The 12,790-nt window shown below is 38.3% G+C and overlaps 1 protein-coding gene across 1 annotated transcript in view; it reads left to right on the top strand.

Moving 5' to 3' along the window:
- Positions 1–11,368, top strand: part of IFT80 (intraflagellar transport 80) — a 129,041-nt gene extending 117,673 nt beyond the window's left edge. Inside the window, exons 16-19 of the mRNA XM_015407245.1 lie at positions 1,292–1,381; positions 1,482–1,654; positions 4,102–4,225; positions 11,132–11,368. Coding sequence (XP_015262731.1) covers positions 1,292–1,381; positions 1,482–1,654; positions 4,102–4,225; positions 11,132–11,245 — 501 coding nt within the window. The 3' untranslated portion in view covers positions 11,246–11,368. The remainder of the gene's footprint in view (positions 1–1,291; positions 1,382–1,481; positions 1,655–4,101; positions 4,226–11,131) is intronic.
- The last annotated feature ends 1,422 nt before the right edge of the window (positions 11,369–12,790 follow it).

The raw sequence follows: 12,790 nt of genomic DNA, 5'->3' as shown, positions 1-12,790 counted from the left end.
CTCTTCAGGGCAGCCTCATGTGTCTTCTTTTATAGGGTTATTCCCTATTTAGGCACACAGTTTTTCTAGGGAAAGGCTTTGTATGTTGGTTAACACATTGCTTTTTCCATTGTGTAATTTTTATTGCACATACTGACATAGCTTAATTTGATCTATTTTGCTGTTTATACAATTAAACCCCTTTTGTTTGAGTTTATCTCCCCCCCCCCCCAGATTTTCTGCATGTTGCTTTGAATCTGGACCTTGATATACATAGGCTAAAGATCCCAAATACGTAGGTGCCCCAAATATACGTGTTTGTTCCATTCAAGCCACAGAACGCCATTGCACATTATGGCCCTGACAGGTGTTTTTTTATTAATTTTTTAACTTGTATTTATGTCTTACATTTCATATTAATTCATAATCCTTTTCATCAAGTTTACATAACTAAACATCACATACATCAATTTTCCCCTTTATTATTCCCTCCCCCCCTTTCACAAGCGACCAGAAGAAGAACCTTATTATTATATCTATAACCATGAGCACACCTTATGGCGTTTTATCAATACATCGTTATTGGTCCCCCCTTCTCTTACCCATCTTATATACCCAAAACATTTCTTCCTTATCTCCAGCGCCTTATCTTCCCATGTCTTATCCTGTTATCCATAAAATATCTGATTGAATCCATTTATATAAGTACGAGTTCCATCTTTCCAAAGTCCATTTTAAGGCATCTTTCTATCCATACACTATTACCGCATGAGTCGCTCAAATCATAGCTTTAAGTAAATCCTTTTTGGATTTATTTACTTTATTATTTCCCAGAATTCCCATAAATAACACTTTCTCATTCAGTTCAATCTTAATGTTACATAAATTATCAACCTTTTCCAAGATCAATTGCCAAAATTGACAGGTGTATACTAATTTGTGTAACATTTGACAAAACAAATTTTTCATCCAGAATATCCATATTTTAAATATGCTGTTAATATATCTTCAGCCAGAGAACTCTAGCCTTACCATTCATTAAACACAATTACACCGCCCAAAAAACCTAAACCGACCTGTTCATTGGAAGAGTTACACATATCCTTTGCGTTCACTTTTTAAAAACAATGGCTTACTTTTGACTGGATAATGTCCATAATGTGCAAGCAAATGGTCACATGGGAAACCACCTTTGAAACCATGTTGTGAATATTAGTGAAGGTCTACTCATCTTTACTTGGTTGGAAATGCATACTTGTATTATGTAAGAGGAAATGTTGCTTTTATATTAATATATTGATTGCATTTTTAGGATCAAACTTTGTGGGCATGTTTAGCTGCTATGGCAGTGGCCAGTAAGGATATGGATACAGCAGAAACAGCCTATTCATCCATTGGTGAGGTAAGAAAATGGGGATTAACTTTTTTCTTTTCATCAAAACAGATTTGTTACTTCAAACACACTAATTTTCTTGCAACATTTGCATATTTTTTTAAAACAGATAGACAAAGTTCAGTACATCAGTTCTATCAAAGATCTTCCATCAAAAGAATCAAAACTGGCTCATATCCTACTTTTCAGTGGAAACATACAGGATGCTGAAATTCTGCTTCTTCAAGCTGGCCTTGTTTACCAAGCTATTCAAGTCAATATCAACCTTTACAACTGGGAAAGGTAGAATATTTCTTATACATTTTACTGTTGTCAGAGGTTTATAATGGTAACTCTATATTCAGGTGAATAGCAGTGTTGGTCTGTAGCAGCAGAACTAAGTTCAAGTCCAGTGGCACCTTTAAGACCAACAAAGTTTTATTCTGTTTCCCATTGCTTTGTTAGGTCTTTATCACCTAGCTTTTATGAACCAGAATTGTTAACAGTAGCCCAAAATTTTGAGAGAAATTTTTATGCTGAGACCACTCCCTCCCCCAAGACCAGATATCTTTCACTTAATGTTGAAACAATATTTAAGTGAATCTGGCTTTGTGATTTTTTTTTTTAAATTAGAATTGAATCACCAATGCAGAACCACTTATTCTTTCATTTTGCTTCAAAGAAGGATCAGACTGTGTCTTTCTGATGCTGGTGACATTAGTGTATAATGGCCAGGATTAAAAAAGCTACTGTATGTGAGTCCAGGGGCTGGCTGGTACCAAAATGAAATTCTTTTACTGTATTTTGAACAGCAAATACCCATGCCCTATGCCAGACTACTTTCAAAGTTTCAAAAATAGTTTGTTTACTATGTGGAGACCTATTGCTAGGGCAAATGCCTCAAACCCCATTTGGTACATGGAACTAAGATCCTGTCCATTATGTTTAATTGTGTAGTTTTGTTGATCCTGGCCATTATACTTGTTAACACATCTTCAGATTCTTGGCTTACTACATGTTTCCCAGCTCTCGTATTCCTGGTTTTCAGAAGATTTTTTGTTATTTGTTGTTTACTGATGTGTTGTTTTTTTTAAATCATCTATATTAATTTTAAATTAAAGCACAATACAGCGTAATACAGTGCATCCGTCTACAAGAATGTCATTTAAATGGAAGGGGTCTAAACCTACAAGGTTAACCACTTCAGATAAAGAGGGTTAGCGGGGAGAATATCTAGAATCTGTAAATAGGAGACTACAGGGAACCAAGTTGACACAAATGTGGAGTGGTGTGGGGTATCTGATTGTGCACACCTGAGCAAATCAGCAATTTTTGCCATGACCAGGTGTTCCCATAGTTTGTCTTGCCAGTCACTGATGGTGCTGCTGGAGACTTCCAGTTTGCAGCAATGGCCAGTCGGGCTATTGCTAACAGAGTCGATGTGAGTTCATTGTCATAATCTTGAATAGAGTCATCCCAGTGGTTTAACAGAAAGGATTTAGGCGAGAGAGAGAGATTTCGAGTTTCAAAGACAGGTTATCTTCCACTTTACAATTAGCAGAGAAAGGAAGGGTTAAGTACTTCTTCCGCCTCAAATTGTCCCCTCTCTAGGGTTGCCAGCCCTTTGCTGGCAACAAGAGGGAAGACTGAGGGGCCACAGACAGGTAGGAACAGCATTGTGTGATGCAGAAGTGTCATTTCTCACTGGAAACCTGGAAGTGACATGACCATATTGTGCAATGTGGTGACATCATTTCTAGGTTTTTTGGCTGGAAATAACATTGTGCAATTCCATCCCCCTCTTCCATTTTCCCATCACTTCCCCATTGAGCACTGATGGAGGGGACGGGGAGGTCCAGTGGGGGTTCCACCACCAGAAGCAAGATATTGGTTACTCTCCCTGTGGAGAAACAGCACCTGGGATACAGAAATGTGACTTAGTTATGTAGTACCAGACTAAGAGAATGAGTTGGGTAGTAATTTTTTCAAATGTCATTTCTTTCACAAATTCACCAATTTAGGTGAGCCATTCAGCCAGCTTTCTCTAAGATTGAGTACCCTGTTTTTCATGTTGTTATTTTTATAGAGAGGGCATAAGTTTAAAACAGTGATTCACTCAACATTTCCAATCCACAGTTTTATGTTGAAGGAGCTCTGCATGAGCAGGTGCTCCCCATTCACATCTGTGTTGGAGAAAGCCCATATGTGCATGCCCCTGTCAGAGCCTTCACCAACACTGAAGCAAATGGTTCAGACTCTTATAATGCAAAGTTCCTTATGTATAGTGGAGCCATTAAGTTGATGCTCATAGTGGATCCCAGATGTCACAAGTTAAAGTTTAGTAATACTTTCCCTGTGGGACCACAGTAGTCCATGGCATGCTATAACAGACTCTGTCCCAGAGATGCATGAGACTTTATTTAAACTTGATGATAGTAATGTTAATTTAAAATGATGGCATGGTCTTTTTGAGAGAACTATAGTCAAAGGAGAAAGCATAAATTTCAATTTTTTTGATAGCACTGCAAGGTCAATAGAAACATAACTACTTCTCATGACATACTTCATAAAAATGTGTCTAGTCCATCAGCTTTGCCAGCACTAATGCTAGGTTTCTTGTTGCTTTATGTCAGGAAAACTTTCCACCAGTGCAGTCACTTGTACAGTGTGTGTTTTTTTAAAACCCATGGTTTTGTAATAAGGCCAGTTTCTGAGTTCAGCCTGATGAGCTCATTATTATTTTCTTCTAGAGCACTAGAACTCGCTGTGAAACACAAGACACACGTTGACACGGTTCTGGCTTACAGACAGAAGTTCTTGGATGACTTCGGTAAAAAAGAAACGAATCAGCGATTTTTGCAGTACGCAGAAGGGGCAAGTATTATGCAGAACTTGAATTTCACAATTTATTATCTTTTAGTTTTCAGGACATTTTGAGGCTTCATTCCTAATGTTATACAGAGCTGAGCCAAAGTGTGTCAGGATATATCCCCTGATGTTTTTTACTACCGTGCCGTGTATCTATTATACAGCTGAGTAATATTGAGATAGAACTGTTAGTTAGTGGGAAGAGAGACAAATTATAGCTAGCTTTTTTTTTACTGCTGAAGTTTTTGAGCTTGTGGTTTCACCAACACAAGCTGATCCAATAGAAGATGCTGTCTTAACCAGTTTAAGCGCTAACATACTGTGGGACCGGCACAGCAACAGCACCAGTACCTTTCAGAAAAGGGCAGCCTTTGGTAAGGTATAATGAACATTATCTGAAAATCATATGCAGCTTTTGGCAATCCACGTCATAATTTTTATGCTTCCTCTGTACAACAGAGATAAAGACTTAGAAAAGTAGCCTGTGGGACTTAGCTTGGCTAGTACTATCTGGCAAGTTTTGACTACACTATAACAGATCTCAGCAGCCTCTGAAACAACATAAAATAATTGTGGCAGAGAGAGGCTGCAGTTGGCTCTAAAGTCACAGCTGTTATTTGTGCCTTCTTTGATAGAAGTACAGACTTAGCACACAACAAGCAGGGGAAGTTCTAGGCTGGAATCCAAAGAATGATTTAGGCTCATGCAAAGACATACTGTATACCCCACTGGCAAATATTTTACTTTTTCCCTGGCTCCTATAACATGTCAGATTAAAAAGTTTCACTGTTATTTGAGCCCTGGCTATTTATTAATTCTATTAAAATAAAGGACTGAATTTTGGTAGTGAAATTGCACCTTGGATAGTGGTAAAGAATGGTTCTATCCATTCCATAAATTTCACTGGTAAATATCTGATACTTTGCAGGAGTTAATTGTGGTGGTGAGTTCATACATTAGTTTTTGCAATGTGTGCTCTTATATTAGTAGTGCCTTCTGAAGTTAAACAGAAAAATCTAGTTACCAAAAAAATGGAAATAATGATGGAAATACATCCTCAAATTCATAAAAGTTTATAAAGAACCAACACGTGGACAATGATTTCAGTCACTGGGAACAAGATTTGTTGACTGGCTGCATTCAGACATCACTGCAAAATAGCTTGCTTAAACCGCACTTTGTTCCACAAACCCTAGTTAGTTCATCATACACACACACACACACACACACATATATATATATACATATATATGTATATACATATATATATACACACACACATATATATGTATACACACACACACACACACACACACACACACATACATACATATATAACAGATCACATTTTTTTCCCGAAGTCCTATTTAGTCTGCTCTTTGCTGCTCTGTCCACTTCTGAGAATCCTCAGATGATATCCCTAGTTCCTTTACATTGCCAGGATTCTGACAAAGCTTCACTACAAGTGCAATTTGGTTGGTCCCCTGGAATAAATGGGGGGGGGGGTAAGGGCTTAGGTGCTTCAATTAATTCATGAACTTTCAAACTCTGAATCAAAATAAATCTTTAAACCCTCCCCCCTCCCTTGCCCTTTTACTGCTTTTTAAAATTTCCGCTCAGGGGAGGCTGAAGTCCCTGAAGCACATTCCTGTTTAGCAAGTCGTCACCAGCAGGAACAGAGTGTGTGGAGGGAAGGTTGGGATGTTCTTAGAAAGCACTACTAGAGCTGAATGCAACTGAAGTTGCAAATTTCTCTATTGGGCTGTGTTACTTTCTCAGTATGCAGGAGGCTGGGAGGTGCAGTGCAACATAACAAACTGAGATTTCTGCATTTGGATGCCACACCAAAGCACAGTTAGTACAAACCACAGCTTAACTTGGGTACATTTCCATGATTCGCAATCCCAGTTTAGCACAATGGTTTGTTGGACATCCTGTATTCAGGCCTGACATTATCTGGAGTTTAATTAAAACATAGGTGTATAAACTGGTTTGTTGTGACATGTGAATGCAGACCAGGAGGAAGAGATTTTTAATTGCAGATAAGAAAAGGCATATAATTTTGAGAAAGTTTTCAAGACTGTTCTCTTCACTCAGGTTTTGTTGTTTCCTGAAAGAAGACACTGTCTCAGGATGAAAAGAATTTACAGCAGGGCAGAAATGTTAATCATAAAGTTGCCAAATTTCAAATGGCAACTGTATTCACATGAAATGACTCTGGCTAGTGCCACATACAAACTAGTGTGGCGCTGCTATAGTAAAACAAGATTGCTCCAAGTATTCTTCATAAGTCTTTACTTTCTGACAAATAGGACAAGTATATTTGACTCCAAGTACTAGTAGAGAGAAGGCCAGAGAGCTTATTTATGCATTTTTGCCTCTTCAAGCATTCTCTCTTCAATGCATATTTGAATAACATGCAGTAGTCAATCAATCAATTCTTTATTCAGCCAACGGCCAGTACAATTCAAGAATAAAAGTTTTACAATAATCTCATTAGAAAGTAAAATTGGTCCAATCTATTGGCAACAATTAGTTAAAATCTGTACATAAAATTTGTCTATGAATTCTACAAAATTTGGCACAACTAATGGTAACCTGTTGATTAGCACCCATTAAAAGTTTCTTTAAAATATAAACATCAGAACATCCAGGAAAATTGATAAGTAGAGGGGAAATTATATTAGAACGAGCTTCCAGATAGAAGCGACAGTGGAATAATACATGCTCGACTGACTCCACCTCTTCAGTGCCACACAGACAAATCCTCTCCTTCATGGGAGTCTTTATATATTTCCCCTCTAAAACTGCAGAGGGGAGGACTCACCATCTTGCCAGAGTAAAAGCTCTCCGTTAACTGGGTACCTCCAGGACAGAGAGATAAGGTGCCGGGGCAACAACATATTTAAGCTTCTCTGATATCAGGAAGTTTGGAACACTGTTAATGTCTCTTTGTCGCTCTACATCGAACAACCTTTGTTTGATCATTGATTTTGCTTGATCAAAACCCATTTGCAGGACAAATTCAGGAGAGAAGCCCAAATTCTGCAGTTTAAGACGAATGGCCTTCTCCCAAGAGGATTGAAAATAGTCTTGCTATTGATTAGCTCAGGAGTTCCGGCCAAGATGGCGCTGCGACGGGCGGGTCTCTCGGGAGTTCCCGAGCCCCCGGTGCTTGGACGTTTCTTTGACGCCCCCCGGGTTGCGGGGAGGCTTCGCTGGGTCTCCGGAGGTGAGACCGAGTAGCAGGAGGCTTTTCCGGCACCCCGGTCCTCGGCAAGGACGGGGGAGAAGCCGGCGTGCCCCGAAGCAGAAGCGTCTGAAGTAGCAGGGACATGATCGTCAGGTTCCCTGGGTAGTGGCAGCCAGCCTTTTATTTTAAAGTTACTTAAAGAATTTAACACATCGCATTGAAGATTGTATTTGGTGCAAATCCTGGGCGGAGAAGAGGAGAGCGGATTGCTATACCCCTGATGAATATTCCCTGTGAAATGGAGAAACGGCCGTGAAAAGGAGTTTTGGGAACTAAGAGCGACCGAAAGTGTCGGGGGTGAGAGAAAACTATTTGCTGAATGCAGCATTCCTACTACTACTAGTTTGACTTTTTGTTGGTGCTGTGGGGAGTCTTGTTGGTAACTTATTTAGAACTCAGAAAATATACTAAAATAGGACTAATTGAAAGCTACGTAAGAAAAAGAAAATGGAGGTGGTGGATATTAATGAGGATACAAAGACTGATGAGCTCACATGGGAGCAATTTCAAAAATCATTGATAGAAGGAGCGAGGCAAGCATACGAGGAGGCAGTGAGGAAAGCATGTAAAGAGGCTTGTGAGAATAACCTAAAAAATTTTCCAAGTGTAAACCTAGAGGAGAAGGACAACAAAGAACAAACGCAAGAAGTGCAAGGGCAGGGTGGAGTTCATGAAGAAGAGCAAGAGGGAGATAGCTATGTTACCCAACCTGTTTGGACAGAAGGGGAGTTGCAAGAGGTGGATAACCGTGGATGTACAGTAGAGAACCAAACTAATTTGAAACCAGTAAAGGGGAAGAAAGAACTTATGGAGACTACCTGGAGGAAAAAGAAGAGCTTAATTAGTGGGGAAAAATTAAAGAAAGATGTGATGAAGTTTAAACACTTCAAACATTTAAACTGCAAAGTAAAGAAATATGGGAAGGGAAATTTGGAAGGAGAATTACAAGAGTATAAAAACCGGCGACATTTAGAAGAAAATGGAAGAAACCAAGACAAAAAGGAAATTGAATTCAGTGTCATTGTAATGATTGTTATTCATAACTGTAATTAATTAATTCTTCCTTGATTACTGATGTTAAGAATGTTAAAAAATGATTGCAATGTGAAGTCAGAAGGTGTACTTTAGATTTATTTTTGTTTTTTATTATAAGTTAATTGGATGTGGAAATTGTGTTTGATACCAGAAGTATTATTTTGAACTAAATGGTTTAGTTTAGTGAGCTTGTTATTATGTTATATGACTGATTATTAAAGTTAAGTTTAGAAGTAGAATAAGGGTGGCAAGGTAAGGAGAGAGGTTAAATTGGGAACTAGCTCTGGTATTTAAATTTAATTTTGTTATTTTATTGTAAAAAGTATTTGATTGTAGGTATCATAAGTTGTATGTTTAATTGTTCAAGATTAGTTGGTGTACTATATGGTAATATAAATTGATTTTGACAGGGAAACTATTTCTGAGATTGGAGTAGCAGATAGTAATCATGAAATGACTATGAATTGAGTGAGGAATAGAAGTGGTTTGGAAAGTGGCTGTGTGTAGGCTTCTCTAAGGATATGGTTTTGATGTTGGTAGCCTCGACTTCTGCTGATATATTGTAAACGAAATAGAAATGAATTCTATGGTTGATAAGATTAATATTATAGTTATTAGGTAATATAAATTAATTTTTTGTGGTGATATCTAGGTGTGGGTTAATAATAATATTGACACAGTAAATAAAAATGAATTGGTAGCTGATGAGTTATTTAAAGAGGTTAGCTAAGTTTATACTGGGCTTTTATAAAAAAAATTGAGAATGAAGGAATAGAACAGAAAAATAGGGGATGATGTATTAATGAGGTATTTGGTTAAATGGAGTAATTGCAGAAAACTAGAAATGTAGGATTAGAATAATTGGTGATGATTCTATACGATGCATTAAATCTTTTTCCATTAAAATAGGGAGAGTAATAATATATCTATATATAAGCAATTTTTCTGAACAATGCAATGTGTTGAGAAATTAATGGATGAGAAGATCTATGTTTGTTAGTGTTTTAAATGTGTGTTTGTCTTCTAAGCATAAAAACCCAATAAATATATTTTTTTAAAAAAGAAAGAAAATAGTCTTGCTATTAAACACTATGGGTTATGTGATAATTTTAACCAATAGTTAATGGAGGCAAGGCTTGCCCTAGCCTATACCTTAATCATGTCCGACTCAAGATGTAAGCTGGCACTGGACACACAGCTTGGCACCTGAGTACTGCACATGCAGTAGATTAACTCTATATCTTTTCTTGAACCAATTTGTTTAAAATATTTCAGACTGCTGAATAGGGTTTCCAGGTCCCTCCTGGCAACTTGCAAGGGATGGGGGGGGACTTACTAGGAGCAGGGTAGCCAAACATGACCCAGAAGCAATGTCATCATTTCCAGGACATTGGGGTGGGTGATGCTCTGGTATTTGGGCAAAAAACTATGGTCAATTTGTATTCTACTGTAGAGTTTTTCCCCAAATACCAGAGCATCGCCCTGATGACCTGGACATGATGACATCACTTCCAGGTCATGTGTGCAGTGACATAGACACATTGCTGCATGTTGGATGGATTTCCCTCTTTTTCAGGGTAAGTTCCCCCCTCCAGCCAGATGATCAGGGGCAGGATGGTGGGGCCTGGCAGTGGGGGACCCCCGCCTCCACCAAGGGGGTCTGGCAACCGAACTCCTGAACTGGCACATTCCTCTTCAGGCACAGTATTTAGTTTGGTGTAGTGGTTAAGTGTGCGGACTCTAATCTGGGAGAACCGGGTTTAAGTCCCCACTCCTCCACATGCACCTGCTGATGTGACCTTGGGTCAGTTACAAGCACTGGCACAGTTGTCCTTGAAAAAGAGCAGTTTGTGTCAGAGTTCTCTCAGCCCCAGCCACCTCACAGGGTATCTGTTGTGGGGAGGGGAAGGGAAAGGAGTTTGTAAGCCGCTCTGAGACTCCAAGTGAAGGGCGGGGTATAAATCCAATCTCTTCTTCTTCTTCTTCTCTAAAGGTAAAATACATCTTGTTCTGTGTTTAAGGTGATGGCTACCAGTCCTAGAACAGTGGGAACAGGAACAGGTTCTATTAACTGGGTTACAGATAATTCGGTATTGCCTTAAAGAAGTGACTGCCAATTCTTTCAGAGCCTTTGTAACAAGTTAAAAATATGTTGCAAATTAAAACATACAAAGAGACAAACTGGTATTATTCTGGATGTCAGAGAGCAAAGAAAATCATTTGACAGTCATTTTCTTACAATGGTTCTGAAATATATGACTCACTGCCAAGCCCCTTCCCCCAAGGTCAGGGTATCCTGAGGTTTACCACCCCAGGAGGTGTGAAGGGTGCCGCCAGAAATGAAAATTAGCTGAACTGCCCTGTGCACACTGAAAGGTTTTGCACCTGCACACAGGCTTTTCTGGGTCCCAGCCACAGTACCAGGATTTCATTTCTTAACTTCACTCTCATGCTGAGAAAAGCTCTTCCCAGTCATGAGAGCCTCCCCCCCAAAAAACCCCACAAACCCTCAGAAAGTTACAAAAAACTCTATAACTCATAAAGATGTGCCAGGTTGATTTGTATGAATCTACTTTAATTGGGATTAATGGATTCTTTCTCTTCCCCCCCCCCCCTTTCTGCAGCTTGAGGTCAACTGGGATAAAATCAAAGCCAAAATAGAGTTGGAAATTGCAAAAGAGCGAGAACGAGCTGCAGCTACTCCAGCAGTCAGAGCAAGTATAAGTGTGCAGCGCTAAGTGCCATGCTGATTATCTTACGAAGTGGTTTGATCACTCTTTGCACCTTCAAGATGCTGGTGAGCCTTGTGTGAGGATGGGGTAGAGAACAACATCTGGCTCCTGACATTCGTACAAGTATTTTTTTTAAAAAAAACACACACCAAATTTTGCAAGGAATGCATTCTGAATACACAGTTCTGATACTCATGTGAAAAGTTTCAGAGTAGTGAATGTAGCAGACAACAAAGGACCAGCTCTCTGTTACTGTTGAATTTTGACTTTGGGCTTCTCAAATCTTAAGGTAGAAGTATTTGCTTACATAAGGAAATGATCGGCTGTTCAGATTTTATCCAGCCAAGTTCACAATTCCTCTTAGAAGCAGACCGTTTCTTGCCCTAAACTTGTCTGCTTTATAAAGGAAATATTTACTCGGTTGCAGTGTAATCCCTGCCTCAAAACTAGGATAGCATTACACCAAGTGAACAGATTGCTCCTCTGAAACTGCTTACTAAGGAATACTGTCATGACATTTAGTAGAACTTTTAATTTTGTGTGTGAATTCTTTTTAAGATTCCAGTGTTAAATTTAAAATAAGAACTGTTCTAGTTTTTCAGCTAATATGAAATGAAAGTATAATGAAGAAAAACTGAGGTAATGGAAGATCCATGTCTGGACTAACTTCTGTTGACACACAACTGTACAAGCTTAAACTTTCCATTTCGAATGCCTGCATGCTCGTATAACTACCAGAAGCTGATTAAGAGATGCTGACTTTTTAAACCCTTTTTTTTTTTTCTGAATTTAGTGAAATGCAACCAGCACTCAGAATATGTTTTGTAGTGTACAGGTTTAAATAACTGTTGGATTTCCTGAAAATATTTCATTTATTGTAATATAAGAGCCTTTTTTAAAAAGTTCACATATTCCAGCTACTTAAACGGAAATAATTTTGTGATGGCTAGTTTGTGTTTATTTCTATTAAATATAGAATACTAGGGTTTCAGAAAGATTCTCAAGCATATTCTCTGGTGTAGCCCCATTTAGTAGACCAAAGTATCCTCATACCTAGTGATATCAGGAATGTATTGTTCATGTCCTGGTTCCTGAATAATAGTCACTATTTTCACAATATGTATACTTTGGCATAAATTACTGTTTTGAATATTAACTATTTTGTAAGTGGTGACAATGTACATTTTACAACCTTTGTTAATATGCTGACTTTTTAAACCCTTTTTTTTTTCTGAATTTAGTGAAATGCAACCAGCACTCAGAATATGTTTTGTAGTGTACAGGTTTAAATAACTGTTGGATTTCCTGAAAATATTTCATTTATCGTAATATAAGAGCCTTTTTTAAAAAGTTCACATATTCCAGCTACTTAAACGGAAATAATTTTGTGATGGCTAGTTTGTGTTTATTTCTATTAAATATAGAATACTAGGGTTTCAGAATGATTCTCAAGCATATTCTCTGGTGTAGCCCCATTTAGTAGACCAAAGTATCCTCATACCTAGTGATATCAGGAATGTATTGTTCATGTCCTGGTTCCTGAATAATAGT

The sequence above is a fragment of the Gekko japonicus genome, unplaced genomic scaffold (genome assembly GCF_001447785.1).
Source record: "Gekko japonicus isolate JY-2015 unplaced genomic scaffold, Gekko_japonicus_V1.1 scaffold17, whole genome shotgun sequence".
NCBI lineage: Eukaryota > Metazoa > Chordata > Lepidosauria > Squamata > Gekkonidae > Gekko > Gekko japonicus.
The sequence above is the reverse complement of the archived record's forward strand: the minus strand, read 5'-3'. Positions and strand labels throughout refer to the sequence as shown.